The sequence below is a fragment of the Ananas comosus genome, linkage group 7 (assembly GCF_001540865.1).
Source record: "Ananas comosus cultivar F153 linkage group 7, ASM154086v1, whole genome shotgun sequence".
NCBI classification, from domain to species: Eukaryota; Viridiplantae; Streptophyta; class Magnoliopsida; order Poales; family Bromeliaceae; genus Ananas; species Ananas comosus.
Genome location: NC_033627.1, coordinates 13659514 through 13682638, shown reverse-complemented (window position 1 = coordinate 13682638; position 23125 = coordinate 13659514). Strand labels below are relative to the sequence as shown.

The 23125-nt window shown below is 35.5% G+C and overlaps 3 protein-coding genes across 4 annotated transcripts; all 3 read left to right on the top strand.

Moving 5' to 3' along the window:
• LOC109713075 lies at positions 2882-4737 on the top strand. The gene is made up of 3 exons (XM_020237033.1): positions 2882-3324; positions 3949-4303; positions 4383-4737. The coding sequence occupies exons 1-3, from the start codon at positions 3029-3031 to the stop codon at positions 4467-4469; spliced, it is 738 nt and encodes a 245-aa protein (XP_020092622.1). The 5' UTR covers positions 2882-3028; the 3' UTR covers positions 4470-4737.
• Positions 8710-10532, top strand: LOC109712516. Its single transcript, XM_020236114.1, has 3 exons — positions 8710-8998; positions 9841-10195; positions 10271-10532. The coding sequence occupies exons 1-3, from the start codon at positions 8754-8756 to the stop codon at positions 10379-10381; spliced, it is 711 nt and encodes a 236-aa protein (XP_020091703.1). The 5' UTR covers positions 8710-8753; the 3' UTR covers positions 10382-10532.
• On the top strand, positions 19154-22567 carry LOC109712515. Of its 2 annotated transcripts, XM_020236112.1 has the most exons (5): positions 19154-19227; positions 19913-20272; positions 20876-21230; positions 21693-22263; positions 22363-22567. In XM_020236112.1, the coding sequence occupies exons 1-4, from the start codon at positions 19223-19225 to the stop codon at positions 21714-21716; spliced, it is 744 nt and encodes a 247-aa protein (XP_020091701.1). In that variant the 5' UTR covers positions 19154-19222; the 3' UTR covers positions 21717-22263; positions 22363-22567. The 2 variants fall into 2 exon arrangements, with proteins under 2 accessions (XP_020091701.1, XP_020091700.1); XM_020236111.1 differs by lacking the exons at positions 21693-22263; positions 22363-22567 and adding an exon at positions 21306-21614.

The window sequence follows — 23125 nt, the reverse complement described above, 5'->3', positions numbered from 1 at the left end:
AGTTAGTCTGCTCAAAATGGCAATAATTGAGCTAAGTTTTATGCATTTCTACCCAAATATAAGGGTAAATTCAAGTTTTGCCCTCATACTATGAAGGGCATGACACTTTGGTCCTCAAAGTTTTATTTTTTGCAATTTTGTTTTATTTTTTGCAATTTTTTGATTCAAACATTTAGAATTGTTATAATCAAGTCCCACAATCTAATTTAGTTAAGTAAATATTGAGGCACCGCTAGTGAAAAAAGTAATGTGGTATCTTAATTATTGGCATATCATCAATCACAGTACTGCTACATTACTTTCATATTAGCAATATATTAATATTTAGTTAACTAAATTGGCTTAAAAGACATGATTGCTATAACTCTAAAAATTTGAGATATAAATTATAACAAATTAAAATTAACTCTCTTGCCTATTTCATGCATTTACTTAGCTAAAAATGTGAAAGCTGACCCCAGCTCGTGTTCGGCTCGTTTATTAAACGAGTTGACAATTTCAACTCGTGTTCGGCTCGTTTACTAAACAAGTGAGTCGATCTCGAGCTCATTTCGAGCCGAACACAAGCTGGCTCGCGAACAGCGAGCTGGATTGCCACCCATAGAGAGAGCTAGACACTACCTCTTTCTCAAAAAAAGAAAATATGTAGAGAGCTAGACTGTTATACTATAGATAGTACAGAAGGCTCTGTACTATTAAATTGTTTTTCATGATGTAGCTTTCAAATCAACAATTTGCTCCATTAAATTTGAACCACACTATTGAAAATATTTGAAAACTAAATTTTATAATTTTTCAATATTATTTGACTAGTGATAAAAAATCTTAAAATTGACAATTTTAATTGTTGATATGATGTGTTTGTGAATTTAATAGTATAAAAAAATTTAAATCTGACAAAATTATTATAGAAATTTTTTTTCACTGTTTAGAGTAAGATCAATATCTTTGATCTTAATTTCAAGTCTTTTATCATTATTTTTTATGAGATTTTTATTTTCAGCCGTTCATTTTTAGACTACTCGTTTGATAGATAAATAATGTCGAAAGATTATAATATTTAGTTTTCAAATACTTTCAATAGTGTAGAACAAATCTAACGGAGTTGATCATTGATTTGGAAGGTACAATATTGACAATATTGAAAATAACTTGATGGGTAGCACGTTATTCGCTTTGTTTATTTCATTTAGAAGTAAACTTAGCTGAAAATGTGAATCAAGTAGGATTCGAACTTGGGATATCGGATACCAACCCTCAAGCCCTTTACCATTTGCACTAAGGACGGTCGGTAAAAATTGAACACCTGTTTTTGTGCGCCAGACTTCAAATCCTTCAAAATTTCCCACAAGTTGGAGGATAAAAAATTTGAAACTGCATTAATTTCCTAGCCAGACATTAATAGTCCTCGGCATCCTTAAAAATTTCCCACAAGTTGGAGGATAAAAAATTTGAGGATAAAAAGATTAAAGAAAAAACTTCAAATAACATCCCTATAATTTTATATATATATTTTTTATTTTAGTATTCTGTGATTTAATTTAGTATCTCGTGGTTTTATTTTTATCTTTTTATATTATTTTTTTATTAATTTTTTTTATTAAATCAGTGACCAAGTATTTTTTTTTTTTTTTTTGAGAGATAGGTAGCACGCTACCCGCTTCGCTTATTTCATCTAGAAATAAACTTAGCTGAAAATATGAATCAACTAGGATTCGAACTTAAGTCTCAGATACCAACCATCAAGCCCTTTGCCACTTGCTCTAGGGACGGTCGGTCAGTGACAAAGTAATTAAAACTAAAAAGTATTAAAGTGAATATTCGATAAAGTTAGGTGAGACATCTGAATTTTTTGTATATAATTTAATAAAATATTAACAGAGAAGCAGCTGATGAAAAGAAAAAAAAATAGAATCGTAAAGTACTTAATTGATACACTTTAAATAACATAATGCTATAGTAAAAAAAGTGCGAACTTAAAAAGAGTGGCATTTGAAGTTTATCGAAAATTACGACGTGCCACACGACTGCAGGTTGACGTTGTCACATGAATAGCTGGTTCTTCTTGTTTTTCGCGTTTCATGTGCTTGGGAACGTGGGGTGAAATGGAAATTAACTAGGGAAGGTTTTATACAGAGAAGAGTTTCAGTTTCTACGTACTATTTAAGCCACCCAAGCTTCACAGTAAAACAAGGTCTGAGTAGTTTCTCTATCTCTTTCTCGATCCCTAAGTTACAAGGTACGTAATATTTCTCAACTCTCTGCTTATTAGTACTGTTATTAAGTTCTTAGATATAAATGATTATCTTATAGAGTAGGAGATGGAATACCAACGGATCTCGACTGTTACTTACTTTCCTACCATTTAGTTTAAAATCTGTAGTATAAATATGTAACTTAGTTGTTTTTTTTCTTAAGTAATATTGGAAATGTAGTATAATTGGAGTTGCATATATACAGATGAAATGCAATATTTATAACTATACGCATCTTATTTGATTTGATGTAGAGTAGTAAACAATACTGCAGCTAGAAATAAATTACTTGGTTGCATGCAGTTGAGAAGCGGTCTTTTAAACTTTTATTATTTTTTATATGTGGCGATGAAATTATCTCTAATGTAGAAAAGAAAAATATTTTTCTGTTTAAAAAGTGGTTAGAAAAATAAACTTATCTTTTGCTAAAAGTTACATTCTGCAACTGTTGTAGTTGTTGCAGCAGCCAATTGGGACGTACTTCTAAGTATTGTGGTTGGGCCTCTTCATATAGTTCCAACTGTAACAGTTGGATTCAAATATATCAAATCAAATATTAAATTTGAATTTATAGATGGTTATGGTTGTAGCATAATTACAACAGTATGCAACTAAGTAGCCAAGATGGTACAAGAAATAGTCAAGATGGATCTTTGCACTATATATATCTACATGCTACAAGAAATAATATCTGAGGATCTTTATGAAAATTCCTTACAAATAAACTAACATGCATTGCATATGCAACTTATAGCTACACAGAAATAGCCAGGATGGACTGTGCAGAGTCTGGATCTCCTGTGAGACCCAGTCAGGACAGTGAAATGAAAATCTTTGTGCGATCAGAGTATCATGGAAATTATGCTCTTGAGGTGGACAGCTCTAACACCATCCAGGATGTGTTAATCACTGTTCTTCCTATTTGGCGGTTAGAGGCAGATCCGGAACCTCAACTTTATTTCAATGGCGATCTACTGGACAGGGCCAAATCTTTGGCGGACTACGGCGTCGAAGATGGGTCCATTCTTCACCTCGAGTGCACAAACTGGATCTTCCTTAGTGCAAATGAGTACGTAGCATCCCTTTTCTCAGTCCTTAATTTTAATTCTTGTTTGTTCGGAATCTTAACTAGGCCATGATATAAGTTGATTTCTCCAGTTTTGGGGGCATTTTATTAAATGAATCTGATAATTTGAGGTTCGAGTCGTAGCAGTTTGAGTTTCTTATAACTTTTCTGTAGGTGAAAGTGAATCCAATATTGTATATATGGGAGAAAGAAAAGAAAAAAAAAAAATATACTTCTTGAAGTTTATTGAAAAGGATTCGACGGAGAACTTTTTGCCTAATTTTAAGTTTTGCAAAGTAGGTAAAAGAGGCTTGACCTCGATGGGATAAAACTCGAATGCCCAGGTTGTTGCCCACAAAGATTAACTTACCAAGACCCTACAAATAATAAATTGAAATTATTTATGTGCTCCTATATCAATCACTAGCTAGTAACATCGTTATGAGAAATGGCTTTGAAGTCCCAAAACTTTGATGTGCACAAAGATTAACTTTCTCAATATTTGCTGACAGTTATAACCTTTTTTTTAGAATTAATTAGAATCTTTTTTTTTTTTTTTTCTTTTCATGCACAGCAAATTCTTAAATTATGCGTTTTGGTTTCTCTTTTGTTTACTTGTACTCATAGAAGCGAGCAGCCGAATCAAATTTTGGGAAGGAAAAAGATTATAATAACAGATCGGCTTTTAGCAATCTGGGAAAAGGAGCACGATAAAATCCTCCTTGGTTTGTTGGTAGAGCAAATTCAGACTGGAGGGAGAAAAATACTATACCTTGAAAATGATTCTTGGCGTGATGTAGTAGCCAAGTTTAATAAAACAACAGGCTTAAAATATGAAAACAAACATTTGTATGAGCACTTCAATTTTTACAAATATGAATATGAAATAGTGAGCAATATCAGGCATCATCCAGAGTTTAGCTGGGATCATCGACGTCAAGTAGTAATTGCCACAGATGCTAAATGGAATGAATATATTAAGGTACGATACACTACCACATCACTTTTTGAAATATTTAGTCCCCAGTTCTAATTTATCAAACCTTTCTTCTTTCTCGTAGGACAATCCCAATGCGAAGTGCTATCGAAGGAGAGCAGTACCATTTATTGATTTATTGGAAAATGTGTTTGCCAAGAAAGAAGAATGAAAAATCATGATTTTCAATGAATGACTCTCTTGGAAAAATTATTGTAATCTATTCGTTCTCTACCTATGAGATCTCAACATTTTCACAATAATCTTGTTACTTGACTGCGACAAACATTGTTATGCTGTATTTTTTTTTTTTTTTTTTTGAGAAATAAGTAGCTTGCCACCCGTTTTATTTATTAGGGAGATGAATTAAGCTTACAGTTATGCTGTATTTTTCACTTGCAACTTTTTGTCTATTTAAATAAATATGTGTTGTATTGGCATCTGCTATTAAGCTTGTAATTCATGCTTCTGCAATGATTTCATAATTAAGTCATTAGATATTCTAAATTGAATGTGATTATGTGAATAACACAGTGTGCTGAGATAATCAAATTACATCAATTACGTGACTTACGAACTAAGCTATTAATATCTTTGAATATGATTCTCATTTTCCTAAGCTGCTCTGTAAGTCATGTAGTAATGGTGTTGCCGTTAAATATATTCACGGGCACATCCAACGGAGTGAACAATTCTGTGGATGGACTTATAAAAAACTATCTTTCAAAATTTGATGCTCATTTTATTAGTGTTGGCAAGTCGGCATGCTATCTGCCTCATTTATTTTTTTTAGAAATAAATTTAGCTGAAAATATAAATCAACTAGAATTCAAATTTGGGACATCATATATCAATCACCAAGTTCTTTACCATTTGCGTTAGAAGCGGTCAGTGTAAATGAATGTTAATTATATATATTTCCATTTTACTACTTGATGCTTGTGTATCTGAAATGTGAACTCGATAAACAGTACTATATATATATATAGAGAGAGAGAGAGAGAGAGAATTGAGCTATAATACTTTTAGAAGCACAAACCCCTTGGTCCCTTGGTGCTTCTAAGTTTCTAACTCTTGATTTACTGCTTGATTATTAATAGACTTTGGATCTAACACTATTTCACCTATCACCATCTATCACCATCTGCCATCACCAACCACCATTTACCACCATCATCTCAATTCTATATCTTTTCATCCAATGGTTAAAAACTCAAAAGCACCATTCTATTGGTGCTTTTGAAAGTATTTTAATTGCTGTTAATTTGCACTCTCTGTATGTAGTTAATTAATTTCTTTTTTTTGATTTTGGGGATTTAATGTGAAGATTTTAATTTTAGTGGTACGGTGTACGAAATATATATACTACTATATAGTACACATGCACCCACGAGTATTTTCAATGATTCTCACAGCAAGTCGCCATCGTTGTTGTCATTGTTTTTCTCCACCGGCAAAGGCTAAGCATCAAACGGATCGTCATTGTCATCGCCGCCTTTACCGCCGATAGCAAAGCATCAACGGATCGCCGTTGCTGTCGGCGCAGCAACAGCAGGCGGGTGGCCACCTCTTTGGTCGATGATGACATGACAACAGCAAAAGCTGTAGTGTAGGAATGGCACCGAGCGGTCGTTTCTTATTGGTTGACGATGACCCTGCGTAGTAAGAGTTGATCACGACATAAACCAATTTCCATATAGTCCGGTGTACGTAGAATACTCGATTATGGAGTGCCTTGATTAGGAGAGAAGAGAAAGAAAAAGAGAGTGATCAGAGTATCTAAACTAACTTTTCTATTTGGCTCTTTTTTTATTTAAGTTTTTTTTCTTCCTTTGTCCTTGTGAGTAGAATTTTCTTCCTTTCTTTTTTTTTTTATTCTCTTTTTATAGAGAGAGCGAGCTGGAGGTCTATGATGAAGAAAAAAGTGAAGAAGTGAAAGTAATGGTGGAGAACCGGAAGAGAAGTGGGGAGATGGTGGGGGAGTGGGTTTAGCGAAGTGGGAGAAGTGATGGAGAAGTGAAGAAAATGATAGAGAAATGGAAGAGGAGTGGGGAGATGGTGGAAGAGTGAGTTTAAAGAAGTGGGAGAGAAGTGCTTTTTTTTTTTTCCTTTTCTTTTAAACAACATTATGTAGCTGGATGTTGTTCATAAGGATGTTCTATGATTACAACTTTTGTTGTAGTACATAAAAGAAGAATTCACCAAAGTCAACTTTAGAGTAACAACCCCCAACCCCCAACCCCCCGGATATAGGAGGCATCCCTTTTGTGTCTCTGAGTTGTAGTACTATTCAATATTTGATTCACTTGTGACTTTTGGGGAGGTGTTGTTGTTATATTTATTCATGGGCACAGCCAATGGACTGATCAATTTTGTGGATAGACTAATAAAAATTTTTTCTGTATTTACAAGTTATTCTGCTTGTCAAAATTTGATGTGCATTTTATTGGTATTGGCAATGTATATCTACATAGTACAACAGTGAATGAATGTTAATATATCTCAATTTTACTATTTGATGTTTGTGTAGGTGAAATGTGAACTTGATACTATAACAAACCCAAAATTTTCCTAATGTCATGGACTGGGTCTAATGAATATTTCTAAACCGGGAGGATCACAAGGCTTCTTCCACAGCTCCATTTAGCATATATAGTTGGGTTCTTCGTGCACCCGGTCTAACAGACCAGGCCCATCCAAATGCACTGCACACGCACACTTTGGCGATTGCAGGATGACGTGGCAACATGACCGGAGCCAATAAGTTTCTCCAAGTCGATTGCGGCTAGGATTTACTGAACATTCAACGCGAAATTATTGCCTACACCTGGTGTGTATATATATATATATATACAAAGACATACACCATAATTTTTGAGGAGATGTTAACATTAAATATGGTTTCATTTGTTGCAACTGCGATATTTGGGTTTTTTTTTAATAGGAGTTTTAATTGAGTTTCTAATTTTTTAATTATTATTTTAATTAAGCTTTCAAGTAAATGAGAATTAAGAATCTAATTGCACCTTGGAATATTCCAAGGAATGATCTTAAATTCTTAATAGCATTGGTGCTCTTTAAAGAAAATTAATAATTTCACATTATTTAACATTGGATGCAGTCCCATGCAGTTCATTTTCTATTAAAAAACTTTGCACATTTTTCACACCAATTTAAAGTATGCATTAATTTCCTCACTAGTCATCAACAGTCTGGGGCATCATTAAAAATTTTCCGCCAGGTTGCAGGATAAAATTTCTGAAACCCGAAACCTGACTGCATGTTGACCTTATCTTATTAGCTGGCTCGCTTCGTTTTTTTTCATTTTTTTTTTTATTTCTTGGGTGAGCGTGAGAAGTGGACAAAAATTCCGTGGACGTCGTCTCCAAACTAATAGTTTGGGCACGATGCAGATGGATACCGCGTGGCCCATCCAACGGTCACCCTCCTCTTTACCGCTGTTGCTCTCTCTCTCTCTAAAGCGCGGGGCACCATTTTTTTTTTTCTTTCATAGGTGCCCGTCCGATGGGCCACGCGGCACCCATCCACATCCTCGATGACCACTAAATTTTTGTCGGTGATATGTGCGGTAAAATGGAAACTGGATGGGGGTGAGAACTGGTGTAGGGAAGGTTTTATACAGGTAAAAGTTTTAGTTTCTACATACTATTTAAGCCACCCAAGCTTCCAAAGTTGAAACAAGGCCCAAGTAGTTTCTCTATCTCTTTCTCCCTTAGATACAAGGTACGATATTTCTCAAATCACTAGTGCTTATCCTTGTTGAATATAGCAGCTTATGTTCTTAGATATAAATGATTACTTTATATTATTAATCACATTGTTTGAGTATGTAGGAGATCAAATTAATCCCAACGGATCTTTATTGTCATTTCATTTCCTACCATTATATTAATGGAATCAATTGTATAATGTATAACATGTAACTTAATTTTTTTGTTTGTTTGTTTGGTTGAATGAAATTAGAAATGCAGTATAGATAGAAATGCATGCAGTTCAGATTCGGCAATTATAACTATACGCATCTTATTTGATTTGATGCAGTAGAAAATACTATAGCTATAAGTAATATGGTGGTAAAATTATCTTTAATGTAGAAAAGAAAAAATATTTTTCTGCTCAAAAGATGATTAGAGAGGTAAATTTATCTTTCGCTAAAAGTTAATTTTGTAACTGTTACAGTTGGTACAACAGCTAATTTGAGCGTACTTCCAACCATTCCAGTTGGGCTTGTTCATAGAGTTCTAACTGCAATGATCAAATTCAAATGCACCAAATCAGATATTAAATTTCAATTTATATACAGTTACAATTGCAGGGCAATTACAACAAATAAGCTAATGTGCGTTGCATGTGCAACTTTGCTAGTTTTACAAAAATAACCGAGATGGATTACGCAAACTCCGACTCTTCCAGGAGACCCAACGGGGACGGTGAAATGAAAATCTTTGTGCAGTCAGAATTTTACGGAAATTATGCGCTTGAGGTGGAAAGCTCTAACACCATCGAGGATGTGTTCATCACTATTCTTCCTATTGGGCGGCTAAAGAAAGATCCGGAACCTGAACTTCATTTCAATGGCGATCTACTGGAGATAGAGAGATCTCTGGCCGACTACGGTATCCAGGATGGCTCCATCCTTCACCTTGAGTGCACAAGATGGTCTTTCCGTACTGCAAATGAGTAAGTAGCTTGCTTTTTCTCAGTCCTTAATTTCATTTTTTTTTAATTTCATTTCTAATTTGATGTTTTAATAGCGGGAATGTAGGTTGCTTTGTGTAAATTTTCACTTTTTCTGCGTAGAGTATCTATAATTCTTGAATTACAATTCATTTTGTATTGATTTCTCGGGTTTTGGGTGGGAATTTTATTGAATGAAGTGATTCCAATACAAGTCCAATGGTCATGATTACACCACACAATATGCAAGTAAAATAAGAATTGCTTTTTTCTTTTTTTCTTTTTTTCTTTTTTTTTTTTGAGAAAGAGGTAGCACGCTACCCGCATCATTTATTGAAAGTATGAACTAGGCTATATAGGTGAGGCAACCTAGGCCTCGAGAGAGCGAAAAAAAAAAAGAAAAGAAGGAGGGGGTGTTAGGAAGGGGTTTGCTTTGCTGGAATAAGAAAATCCCACTCCGACTGTAGCTGTTTAAGCTTGTGTGCTACTAACATAGGATTCGGTGGAATATTTCTAAAGATCATATCATTTCTTGCCTTCCAAATAGACCATCAGCATCCTACCAATTCGGATAAGAATTGCTCGCTTTGTTTTAGTCTAATCCTTGTCGATATAGCGTGTTTCACAACTCACAAGGTACATGCGTAATTTCGAAAGTCAACAAAAAAAAAAAAAAAACTGGGAGCAAAATTATTAGTTACAGCTTTATGAATAGTTATATGATATTAATTAATGGTTATAGTTTTTTTTCCTTAGGATTAGAATGTTTTTTTTTTTTCATGAGCAGTAAAATTCTTAAATTATATATTTTGGCATCCCTTGTATTTAATAGTTTGTACTTACAGGAGAGAGTGGCCAAATAAAATTTTGGGAAGAAAAAATATTATAATAACTGATCGGCCTTTAGCAATATGGGAAAAGGAGCATGACAAAATACTGCTTGGTTTGTTGGTGGAGCAAATTCGAAGTGGAAAGAAAAAAATACTAGACTTTGAAAATGATTCCTGGCATGATGTAGTGGGCAAGTTTAATAAAGCAACATGCTTGAAATATGAAGACAAACATTTACATGAGCGCTTCAATTTTTACAAATGTGAATATGGAATACTGCACAACATCAAGCATTATCCAGAGTTTAGTTGGGATCATCAACGTCAAGTAGTAATCGCCACGGATGCTACATGGAATGAATATATTAAGGTATACTACCACATTGCTTTTCGAGGTATTTAGTACTTAAGTTCTAATTCATTCAAACCTTTCTCGTTTTCGCAGGGAGATCCCAACGCGAAGCCCTATCGAAGGAGAGCAGTACCGTATATTGATTTATTGGAAATTGTGTTTGGCGAGAAAGAAGAATGGAAAATCATGATTTCCAATGAATGACTCTCTTGAAAAAATTATTGTAATCTATTCATTCTCTACCTATGAGGTCTAAATATTTTCACAATAATCTTGTCTCTTGACTGAGACAAACATTGTTATGTTGTATTTTTCACTTGCAACTTTTTATCTGTTTAAATATGTGTTGTATTAGCATCTAATATTATATTGTAGTGTAAGCTTTTAATTCATGCTTCTGCAATAATTTTATAATTAAGTCATTAGATATTATGTGATTTTATCTGATGGTCCTATTATGATTAGCTATCATATATATCAAAATGGATGTTGCTGTTTTTTTTTTTTTTTTGAGAATAGGTAGCATGCTACCTGCTTCATTCATTGAACATATGAATTAGGCTACAGGGGTGAGGCAGCTAGGGCCTCTAAAAAAAAAAAAAAAAAAATCAAAAGACGTCCTTCCAAGAGTCAATTAGCCGCTTGAGCCTTTGCACCGCTAATACGGGATCAAATTGAACGCCACGAAAGATAAGGTTGTTTCTGGCATTCCAAATGGTTCACCAGCATGCAGCCAGCTCAGATAGACCATTCCTTCTACTTCGTCCACCCTCCCTTACCTTCTACTTATCCCAGACGATATGTACGTCATCACCCAACTCTCCCGGTTGAACATCCTCGAGTCCCATGACCATGATAAACTTAGCAAAGACACATTGGGTGAACAGGTAGTACACCGACTCGTCATAAACCCTACAGAGCACACAAGCCGTACTTCCTGACCATCCTGTCTTACTAAGGTTGTCAGTCGTAAGTGTTCTTTTCTTAAGGACTAACCAGCAGAACACTTTGATCTTGAGGGGGATGCGGAGTCTCCAGATCAGATTAACTCGTCTGTCTCTCGTGCCTCCGTCGTTTAACATTCGATAGGTCGCTTGGACAGAGAAAATGCTGTTACTACCCCATCTCTATCCTATCATATCCTCCCTATGCTGAATATTAAAGCTAGATACTCTCTCTTTGAGCTCCGCAAGGATAGAGGTCAGGTTCGGCGGAACCGCGGACTCATTGCCTAGGATTCTATCCCAATTCCAGTCGTCGCTTCCCAAGCAATCCCTAACCGAAATTGGTTTGCCATCCAGCAACGCGTACACCTCCGGAAAAGACGCTTGAAGTGTTGTATCCCCACACCATCTGTCCAACCAAAAGTCCACCGATCTCCCATCGCCCAGGGTATAGATGCTCCCCCATTTGAAAATATCGTTAGTGGATAGCACCTCTTTCCACCAATGTGAGGGAGGCCTGAATCCTCTCCCCTCCCACAGCGGCCGTCTTCTGCGATAAAATAAGGCCCGGATAATCTTGATCCACGGCAGATGAGGTGCAGTATGGAATCTCCACCACCATTTGGCTAGAAGAGCCTTATTCATCACAGCTACGTCAAGGATGCCTAATCCGCCTGCCCTCTTGCTCACACAAACGTTTTTCCATGCAACAAGGCACCCCTTGCCAGGGGAGTTGCTTTGGCCACTCCAGAAGAAGTCTCTGCGTAGAGCCTCAATACGCTTGATCACCCAACAGGGTGCCTTAAACACCGATAGGAAGTACAAAGGTAGATTGGTGAGCACCGCATTGACCAGGATAAGTCTACCTCCTCTCGAGAGAAGTTTGGCCTGCCATCCATCGATTCTGTGCTGCAATTTTTGAATAACCCCTCTCCAAACCTCTTTTGTGGGGGGTTTTGGTGAGAGGGAAAACCCTAGGTAATTGGTGGGGAGAGTACCAACTTTGCAGTTGAGCAACTGTGCAAGTCTCGCCGCTTTGCCCACAGTCTGTCCCAGGTAATACAGCTCTGATTTTTCTCTGTTGACTTTCAATCCTGACGCCTACTCGAACAGGTTCCACATAAGTCGTAGGTTTCTCATATATCGTTTTCTAGCTACGGAGAAAAAGAAAGTATCGTCCGCAAACTGGGTTAGTGTCGTTAGGCTCTCGTGTGAAGAACCAATCCCCTTGAAGAGGTTGTTTGAGATGGCCTCGCTGGTCAATATAGCTAGGTACTCCGCCACCAAGAGGAATAAGACTGGTGAAAGTGGGTCTCCTTGTCGTACCCCTCGCTTAGTTTTGATCCACTTAGTCGCCTCACCATTAACCATAATAGCTACTTTAGCATTGCATACGCATTGTTCGATCCAGCCACACCATTGCTCCTCGAACCCCCACCATCGGAGGATACTGAAGAGGAAGGGCCACGAAATCCTATCATAAGCCTTTTCGAAATCTACTTTGATGCCAACCCCTTCAAAAGCCTCCTTACTACCCCATCGAATTAGTTCTGAGACGGTAGCATATGCGTCGGTAATGTTTCTCCCTTTCAAGAAGCCAGATTGAGAGGGAGAGATTAGCTCGTCCATGCCTTTTGCTAGTCGATTAGCTAGAACCTTCGAGATGATCTTTTGTACCCCATTAATGAGACTGATAGGTCGAAACTCGTTAGCTCTTTCTGCCCCTTCTTTCTTGGGTATTAGGCAGATAAATGAGTAGTCTAAAGGAGTAGTGGAAATCCTGTCCTCATACAACTCCCGGAACACATTGAGAAGGTCTCCCTTTAGGGTATCCCAGAAAATTTGGTAAAATCGTAGCGGAAAACCATCAGGTCCCGGCGCTTTATCACTACCCAGCTGAAATACCGCATCTTTTATTTCTTCGACACAGAACTCCTCCGTTAATCGCCTCATCATGGGGGCCGAAACCCATCTAGAGTTAAAGAGCCTACTCCAATCGCCGAGGATGTTACTGTATCTAATCATATTATAAATATATTGTACATACCATAGTTCACATAATATTGTACCCACTATTATAGGGGCACTCTTCAAAAATTCTATATAAAGTTTTCAGGTTAAATTAGTATTTGTTAATTATTTTGATGGAGCTTAATTATTTGAAGGATTCGTTTGTTTTTTAGTTGATATTTATTTGAAGAGAGGCTTGGCCGTCTGAGAAAATGATTAATTTCCACTATAACAAAAATGGTTTATAGCGATACTTTTAAATATCGGTACAGATAAAAAAAAATATTGCTGGTTAAATTACCGCCATTTTTAAAAAGTATTGCTATATGTGGAGTCGGTAGGTATATAATGATAGTTAAAGAGTGTCGCTATAACCTAAAAAAATGCTGATAATTTACCAACACTTATTTAAGCATTTAGCAACCGGCGAAACTCTACCTCGTTGGCTACGATGGCGGAGGAGGATGAGAGGGAAGGATTCTTCGTCTAGAATTTCAGTAGATTGAGTGAAGGGAGAAGGGGAGATGGTAATTGATTTTTTTTTTTTTTTTTTTTTTTTTTAATCGGGCTAAATGGGCTGTGTGCGGTGGGTTGAGTAAAGTGACATTTTATTTTTTATTGGATTGGGCTTTATATTTAGTCATTAGTAGATTTTTTAAAAGTTTTAGTATAAATGTGATACTTACACAAAAGTGCTCCAAACATGTGTCCCAACCCTAATTCTGTTATAGTGTTCTTACGTTTACGAAGTGAATTTTTAAAATTCTTCTTTGAGCTGATTTCGAATATGTGAATTCTCTCAAAAGTTTTGAAGATTCGAGCATAAAGTTTAGCTCGGGTTCTATTAACAGCACAAAAATTTTTGTGTTGTAGTCTTATTTTAATAATAAAATTTTTGAATCAATAATTCATACTATTAAGCATGATCTAAAATTTTTAAAGTCATTAAGAGTTCCAAGGAGCGAAAATTTTTAGAAAAATGTTTCTGAGCTATTGTACTCTCGGTATCCGAATCCTGACTTAAAAGGATGTGGATCTTAATCTTTCTCTACGAGCTCAAACATTAAAGGTATGTTTGGTTTGGTGTAAGTGGAGTGATGGAACTCGAGTTCCATCACTTCTGTTATTTGGTTTGATATAAGTGAAAAATATAATGTAACTCAAGTTACGTAAGACTTCCACTTCACCTAGTCTCGACTTCCTCCTCTAAAGTGCCGAACTCGACTTCCACCACACTCAACCTCCTCTAAAATATTTATTAAACAGTAAAATCTAAACTCTACTTCTCTTATAATAGATTAGAATTATCTTATTTATAATAAATTAGGATTATCTTTAAATAATAATAAAAAAATTAATTATATAATAAGTTAAATTTTATAGCGGTAAATTTACTATTATATTTAGGAGATAATGTAATCCACTTACTTACATCAAAACAAATAACGGAACTCACAAAACTAATTTTACCAGCACCAAGTTACATCAAAACAAACAGAATAAATAATTGAATTTAATTTTCAGGCTATACGAGTTACGTCAAAACAAACAACCAAAAAATAATCATACTTCAGGAAAACTCAAACACCACTGCACTTGACTTACGTTGGATCTACAGATTCGTCAATCCAAACGGACCCTAAGGTCCGGACCTTGAGGGATGGTCTGGACTCTATATGTGAAAATTCTGAAATTTGAGGAGTTTGGACCTTGAGAGAGGGTCCGGATCATGCCTGTGCACATTGCAAAATTGAGGTTGGGGGTCTGGACCTTGCTTGAGGATTCGGACCTTCTGTTGGCAGAAAGTAGAGTTCAAGCGGTTTTCTGTAATTATGGCAACACCATTGAGGATCTGGATTCTCCGCGGGCTAAAATAAAATTTTAAATAACAAAATTTAAAATTAGTTCTAACGCAATTAACTCTTAATTTACGTACCAATAATCAATTGTGGTCACCACCCTTTAAATTCCGTCTCACCGTGTTAAAGGATAAAAGAATTGAAACATGATCACATGACAGCAACTTAAAGTTCTCTAATAATTAGCTGACTCATTACCTGGCTTATCTTGTTTTTCGCCTTTTTGTAATGTTGGGGGTTGGGGAGTGGTAGCGAGAAAATAAATTTAGATTCAAATATAAATCAGATTTTTAATTTTTTATTATTATTTATATTAACATTTTTTTATCTTATAAAAGTAAAAACAGTCAGATGGTTCGCGAAATCATATCTATATTTATATTTTATTCAAATGTGAATTCGAATATATATATATATATATATATATATATTGAGAGAGAGAGAGAGAGAGAGAGAGAGAGAGAGAGAGAGAGAGAGTCCGGCTATTATACTATCGGTAGCACGGGAGTCCCTGTGCTACTAAGTTATTTTCGATAATGCGGTTTCCAAATCGACGATCGGTTTCGTTAGACTTGATCTACACTATTAAAAGTACTTGGAAACTAAATTTTATAATTTTTCGATATTATTTACCTTTCAAACAAATAGTCTAAAATTGAACAGTTAAAAATAAAAATCTCATAAAAATAACTTGGTAGTACGGAATGCCCCGTGCTACCGATAGTATAGTAGCTGCTCTCTCTCTCTCTCTCTCTATATATATATATATATATATATATATATTAGATGCTAAATTCTGATGACATCTATATTTACAAAATTTAAATCTCAGTTTATTCTGACCTACTTGTGGGGGGGTGGGGGGTGGAACAGTGGGAATGGGCAGGAGAGAAATAAGGGTGATGGAGGAGGGCAGGACCGGACCACCCGGTCCCCTAAATTACGTCCTTGTCGGAGAAATTATTAAATTACACATCCGTATGCAATTTTTTTTTTATCCAATGTGAAACTATTGAAACGTTATGACTATTTTTCTTCTTCTTCACTACATCCTCTCTAGTATACTCCCACTTCTCACTATATATTTTGTACGGTATCTCTCTTTCTCTCTCTCAATTGCTGTGGATTGTAATACTTGATTCACTGCAATTAGGAGTGATTTAGTTTTCTGTGTGATTTTCGTTTCTTGTGTGTTTTTCGTTTTCTTTCCTGGTTGTGTACCGGTATGCCTTTGCGTTTATTGCCCAGTAGGGACGAGTTTTGTTCCAACACCCACCAGGTTGGCGTTGTTGTATCTTTTCTAAAATAGAGTACATTTCTGTTTAATTAAAAAAAAAAAAGCTCGACTCACTGCAATTGAACCGTAGAAGGTACTAACTACTAATATTTTTAGAGTGATTTACATTGTTTGCACGTGAACATGATATTGCAATTGTTGACCGCCAGAGATGACGGATTTTGTAGAGCTGCTGGACTAGACTATAGTGAGATTTCTCTACACCATCTGTGTGAACAGAAGTCAACTAAATGTCCATCTCCTAGGTTATAGCTAACTCCGCATTTAAAACCTCCCTAAGCCTAACGACGTTTTTTCACCATTGTGTGACAGGTTTGAATGTCCTTCCTCCTTGCAATGGTTTTCTTTTACAATAATACAACGTGTTAATATTTCAATTTTCCTACTTGATGTTTGCGTATGTCAAATGTGAACTTGATATGTGTGAGGCTACTATGCTTCTGGAAGCACGAACTCTTCCGTGCTTTTAAGTCATTTTTGATGTTGCGACTTTCGAATCGTCGATCGGCTTCGTTAAATTTGATCTAGAGTATTTGAAGTACCTATAAAATAAATTTTATGATTTTTCGATATCATTTGCCTAGTGATCGAAGGGGCTCAAAATCAATAATTTTAATGGCCGTAGTGAGCCGTTTGGAAGTTTAACGGTATAGAAATATTCAAATCACGTGAAATTCTGATAGAAAATTTTTTATACTATATAAAATAAGATCAATATCTTTGATCTAACATTTTAATGCCATATTATCACGTTTTGTAAGATTTTTATTTTCAGCTGTTCATTTTGAGCCTCTTCGTTTGCTCGGCAAATAATATCGAAAAATCGTATAATTTATTTTCTAGATGCTTCAAATACTCTAGATCAAATTTCACGGAGCCGATCAACGATTCGAAAGTCGCAACATAAAAAATGATATGGAAGCACAGAAGGTTCTATATTTTCAGAAGCATGTAGCCTTACTCACTTGATATTGCAACTATTGAAGATATCATTTGCCAATCTCAATCCATGATTATTTGATATCAAAATTTAATAACTTGCGTAGGGTGTACGAAATACATTATACATATAGTACTACACACCGGGCGAGTATTTCCATAGATTCTCACACCAAGTGGTAGTATTTTTGTGGGGGCGGTGCCAGACTCGTACGGGAGCACGCTCACCAAAGAAGCGTTCGGATATGGTCAAATATATCCGTCGAATGGACCTAGGGATGCAAACGGATCCGGGTTGGTGGAGCTCCGCCCCGATCCGCCCCGAATGGGATGGTAAGTGGGAACAAAAAATATAAAAAAATATAACCCATCCCGAATCCGTCCCGATCCGCCAAGTAAATGGAGCGGGAGATGGGAGACTTTTTTCTTCCTTCAATCCGTCTTGATCCGTCAAAAATTCGGCTCCCGCCCCGATCCGCCCCGAATGGAGCGGTAAGTGTGAGCCAAAAATAAAATGAAAAGTAACCCGCCCCGAATCCGCCCCGTCCCGATAAAAAATGGAACGAGAGGTGGGAGAACTCTCCCGCCTCCGGATTCGCCCCGTTTGCATCCCTAAATGGACCGCGGATTTGGCAGAGGGGAAGTAAGGGCCAGAGATCGAGGTGGTTTCAGTTCCACCTATCGCATGCAGCCGCGCATCCGAGTCAATTTCGGAAGCCAGCAGTAGGAGCTACCCAGTGAAAGAACCGATTAACCAGTGACATGTGAAAATGAAAGAATGTACATATAATGATACGAACCGTTAATAATAATATTTTATTCGGCTTAAATCATCGATCCAAAACAGAATAAAATAGATACAAAATAAAATAAAATTATCAGACGATGTTAAATTTATATGAGATTCTAGATGTGGTTCGTACGAATTCAAAACGATTCGAACCATTAGCATTAATAATTCGTTGAACTCAAACTATAGGTCCAAAATATTTAAGTTCAATTATTATTACTAACATATAGATTTCATATATTATAATTAAAATTATTTTTTCATACAAAGTTACTAGATAAATTTGTCGCTGCATTGATTTTCGAGATCTTAGTGCCCAAAGGTGACTTTCCAGTGCTACACACTGAGACCTTTGTGGATAAGAACGCTGACTAGGAGATGTTATCATTCATGGAATAAGCAGATTAAATAAAGAAGACCAAAAGAGGTCATTAATTATTCCAACAGCAGTATGATAAGGCTACGCATAGAATAGTTGATTTGCAGGATTTTATGCACAGGTATATGAATTCCCTGGAGAGAGATTAAACATGAAGGTAAAAATTACATATATAGGAGATCTCTAATATTCACTTTTAGAGAAAAATATTTTTTCACATTATTCGACATTAAATATGGTTTCACTTATTGCAACCATATATTTGATTTGTTTTCATCGGAGTTTTAATCGAGTCCCTAACCTTCTAATTACTTCAATTAAGTTTTCAAGCCAAAGAGATTATGAACCTAATTACACCTCGGACTATTCCAGGGTTTGATCCTAATAGCATTGGGCCTGTGACAGCTCTTTAATTAAAGAAAATTAATAATGTCACATTATTTAACATTGGATGCAGTCCCAATGTTCTTTTTCTATTCAAGAATCTAACACATTTTCTATGCCGATTTAAAGTATGCATTAATTTCGTAACTAGTCGTCAATAGTCACATATCATTAAATATTTTCCACCATGCAAGTTGGAGGATAAAAAATTTGAAACCCTCAACTTGACTGCAAGTCGACGTTTGTCTCATTGGCTAGCTCTTCTTGTTTCTCAACCACCTTTTGTATTTTTTGGGTGGGGGTGAGAACTGGGGTAAAATGGAAACTAGGGAAGGTTTTATATATACAGGTAAAAGTTTTAGTTTCTTCTATTTAAGCCACCCAAGCTTCCAAAGTTGAAACAAGGTCCAAGTAGTTTCTCTCTCTCTCTTTCTTCCTTAGTTATGAGGTATGATATTTCTCAAATCACTAGTGCTTATCCTTGTTGAATATAGCACTTTAAGTTCTTAGATATAAATTATCATACTATTAATTGATCACATTGTTAGAGTAGGAGATTAAATCCCAACGGATCTCTATTGTTATTTCGTTAATTTATTTCCTACCATTATATATATATTGGAATCAAATAGTATAACATGTAACTTAAGTGTTTTTTTTGTTTGGTTGAATGAGATGCAGTATAGCTAAAGATTGATGCATGGGGTTCAAATACAGCAATTATATATAACTATACGCATCTTATTTGATTTGATGCAGTAGAAAATGCTATAGCTATAAAAAAATTTTTTTGCTTGCGTATAGTTGAAAAATATTTTTCTAAATTTTTATCATTTTATATATATATCGTGGTAAAATTATCTCTGATGTAGAAAACATGATTAGAGAGGTAATTAAGCATACCTCTTGCTGAAGGTTAATTTCTACAATTGTTACAATTGTATGATAGCCAATATGGCGATAGTTTCTAGTACAGTTCCAACTACAATTAATGATTAAATTCATGATATATCAAATTAAAATATTAAATTTGAATTTACATGCGGTTACTACGATTGCATCAGAGCAGTTACCACAATTAAATAAGCTAACGTAACGTCCATTATTACATGTGCAACTTAATTTGCTAGCAGTTCTCAAAAACCAACCAAGACCAAGACGGGAAATGCAAACCCCGGCCCTTCCAGGAGACCCAGCGGGGGTGGCGAAATGAAAATCTACGTGCGGTCAGTAAAGCACGGAAATTTTACGCTGGAGGTGGACAAATCTAACACCATCAAGGATGTGTTAATCACTATTCTTCCTCATGAGCTGCTCAAGTCAGGTTGGGAACCTTTACTTTATTTCAATGGCGATGAACCACTGGAGGAAATCTGCTCTTTGGCCGACTACAAAATCCAGAATGGGTCCATCCTTAAACTTGAGGGCGAACAAGGGGAAGCCCGTGCTGGCCATTATGAGGAAGACGATGGAGCCCGTGCTGACGATGATGAGTAAGTAGCTTGCTTTTTCTCTGTCCTTTGAATTTTTTTCTTTCATTTCTAATTTGATGTGTTAATTAATGGAGGGAATATAGGTTGCTTTGTGTAAATCCCCACTTTTAATTTTCTATGTAGAGTATCTATATTAATTCTTAAATTACAATTAATTCATTTTTCATTGATTTCTTTTGTTTGGAATCTTAACTAGGCCGTGATTTGAATCGATTCCCCGGGTCATGATTACACCACAAAAGTAAAATAGGAATAAAAAAAAAAACAACTAGGAGCAATTTTTTTTTTTTTTTTTTTAAGAGAAAGGTAGCATGCTATCCGTTTCGTTTATTTTATTTAGAAATAAACGAAGCTGGAAATGTGAATCGACTAGGATTCGAATTTCGATCTCGGTTATCAACCATCAAGTCCTTTTGCCTCCTGCGCTAGGAACGGGCAAATTATTAGTTAAAGCTATATGAATAGTTATATGATATACAGTGATAATGAATATAATTTTTCTTTTCTCCTTAGGATTAGAATGTTTTTTTTTTTTCATGGGCAGTAAAATTCTTAAAATTATACATTGTGGTATCCCTTTTATTTACTAGTTTGTACTTACAGGAGACAGTGGCCAAAAGAAATTTTGGGAAGAAAACAGATTAAAATAGCGAATCAGTCTTCAGCAATATGGGAAAGAGCGCATGATAAAGTACTGCTCGATTTATTGGTAGAGCAAATTCGATCAAGTGGGAGAAAAATACTAGACTATAAAAATAATTCCTGGAGTGATATAGTAGCCAAGTTCAATAAAGCAACAGGCATGAAATATGAAGACAAACATTTGCATGCTCGCTTCAATGTTTATGAACGTGAATATAGAATATTGCGCAACATCAAGCATCATCCAGAGTTTAGCTGGGATCATCAACGTCAAGTAGTAATTGCCACGGATGCTAAATGGAATGAATATATTAAGGTATACTACCACATTGCTTTTCGAAGTGTTTAGTACTTAGTTCCAATTTATTCAAACCTTTCTCCTTTTTCACAGGGAAATCCCAGTGCGAAGCCCTATCGAAGGAGAGCAGTACCGCATATTAATTTATATGAAATTGTGTTTGTCGAGAAAAAAAAATAAAATATCGTGATTTCCAATTGGTGACTTCTCTTGAAGAGAGTAGTGTTGTAATCTCTTCATTCTCTACCTAGGAGATCTCAACAATTTCACAATAATCTTGTCTCGTGACTGAGACAAACATTGTTATGCTGTATTTTTCACTTGCAACTTCTTATCTGTTTAAATTTGTGTTGTATTAGCATCTACTATTAGATTGTAGTGTAAGCTTATAATTCATGCTTCTGCAATAATTTCACAGTTGAGTCATTAGATGTTCTAAATTGAATGTGATTATCTGAAGAACACAATGTGTCCATATAGAGCTGGTGGAGAAGGATTGTGTAGAGCTGCCGGACTCCGTTGTGGAACTTGACTTTGCCAGTGAGATGGAGATCATTGTGCATGCAATGGAAACATCGTCCACAACTATGTTCTACGATTACGATTTTCTACTATTTTCAATCATCATTATTCTCTGTCATTTTAATTTAAAAGTATTCTAGGATATTGTTGTTTTATTTCACCTGCAGAATAAAGAGCTGACAAAAATAGTACTACAAGGGAGAACTATCAAATGAGGAAATCAACCTTTTAGCAATTTGGGTGAAGAACTACCCCAAAGCACTCCTTGATTTGATTGTAAAACATGCGCATAATGGCGGGAGAGACAGTTAAGGCTTTAAAATGGATGCCTTGCATAACATATACAGTGGCTAGATTCAGCAAGACAATAGCGTCGAATTATGAAGTTGAAGATTTGAAAGACCGGTTGAGCTTTTACACAACCGAATATGAAATGGTGAACGACATCGAGCAACAACCAACGCGTAGGTGGGATTACCAACGTCACGTAGTAATTGCTACAGATGATGAATGGAATTGATATATTAAGGTATACTACCCGTATTTATTATTATTATTATTCTTTATCAAACACTATCGATCCTTTTTCATACTTGAATTGATTCAAACTATTTTGGCATTCGCGCAGGCAAAACCCGAAGCAGAGCTTTTTGGAGGAGAATAATACTATATTTTCATACATTTTGTTCATTGTCATGTACAAACTCTGAATGTGCATTGTAACTGTAATAAAGCAAACAATTATTTGAAAATTTGTTACTTGACTATTAAGCACACAAAGTAAACATGAGAATGATTTCAATTATATTGAATGTCATTTCTCATTAATTTAATTGTGCATCATCTTAGTGCCTACTATTTGATTGATGTTATCTGATGGTCCTATTATGATTGTTAGCCACCACATACATCCAAATGGATTGTAACTTAGAAGGTACGTTGCTAGCACTATATCAAATTATATCATAAATATATTGTACAAACCATAGTTCACATATTGTAACCATGATTAAAGAGGCACACTTCAAAGAATAATATAAGCAAAAGATTTATACTAAGTTTTCAAGTTAAATTAATGTTTGTTAATTATTTTGATGGAGCTTAGTTATGTGAAGGATTTGTTTCTTCTTTCGTTGTTTTATATTTGAAGAGAGGATTGGCCCCTTGGTCCCGGAAAATGATTAATATCTTGAATTTACTTGATGAATTTTTAAAATTCTTCTTTTATTAGTGGACTTTGAAGATGTGAATTCTCTCAAAAGTTTTGAAAATTAAAGCATAAAGCTAAGCTAGCGTTATATTAACGGCACAAAGCATTTTGTGTTATAGTCTTATTTTCGATAATAGAACTTTTGAATCAGTAATTCACACCATTAAGCATAATCTAAGAT

What these genes read in the sequence shown, in the direction of transcription:
- LOC109713075 (XM_020237033.1), top strand. Translation starts at nt 3,029, where the DNA reads ATGGACTGTGCAGAGTCTGGATCTCCTGTGAGACCCAGTCAGGACAGT. An exon ending in ATCTTCCTTAGTGCAAATGA is followed by an intron (nt 3,325 to 3,948) that starts GTACGTAGCATC and finishes TTGTACTCATAG; the next exon opens with AAGCGAGCAGCCGAATCAAA. An exon ending in AATGGAATGAATATATTAAG is followed by an intron (nt 4,304 to 4,382) that starts GTACGATACACT and finishes TCTTTCTCGTAG; the next exon opens with GACAATCCCAATGCGAAGTG.
- LOC109712516 (XM_020236114.1), top strand. Translation starts at nt 8,754, where the DNA reads ATGAAAATCTTTGTGCAGTCAGAATTTTACGGAAATTATGCGCTTGAG. An exon ending in TCTTTCCGTACTGCAAATGA is followed by an intron (nt 8,999 to 9,840) that starts GTAAGTAGCTTG and finishes TTGTACTTACAG; the next exon opens with GAGAGAGTGGCCAAATAAAA. An exon ending in CATGGAATGAATATATTAAG is followed by an intron (nt 10,196 to 10,270) that starts GTATACTACCAC and finishes TCGTTTTCGCAG; the next exon opens with GGAGATCCCAACGCGAAGCC.
- LOC109712515 (XM_020236111.1), top strand. An exon ending in GCCCGTGCTGACGATGATGA is followed by an intron (nt 20,273 to 20,875) that starts GTAAGTAGCTTG and finishes TTGTACTTACAG; the next exon opens with GAGACAGTGGCCAAAAGAAA. An exon ending in AATGGAATGAATATATTAAG is followed by an intron (nt 21,231 to 21,305) that starts GTATACTACCAC and finishes CCTTTTTCACAG; the next exon opens with GGAAATCCCAGTGCGAAGCC.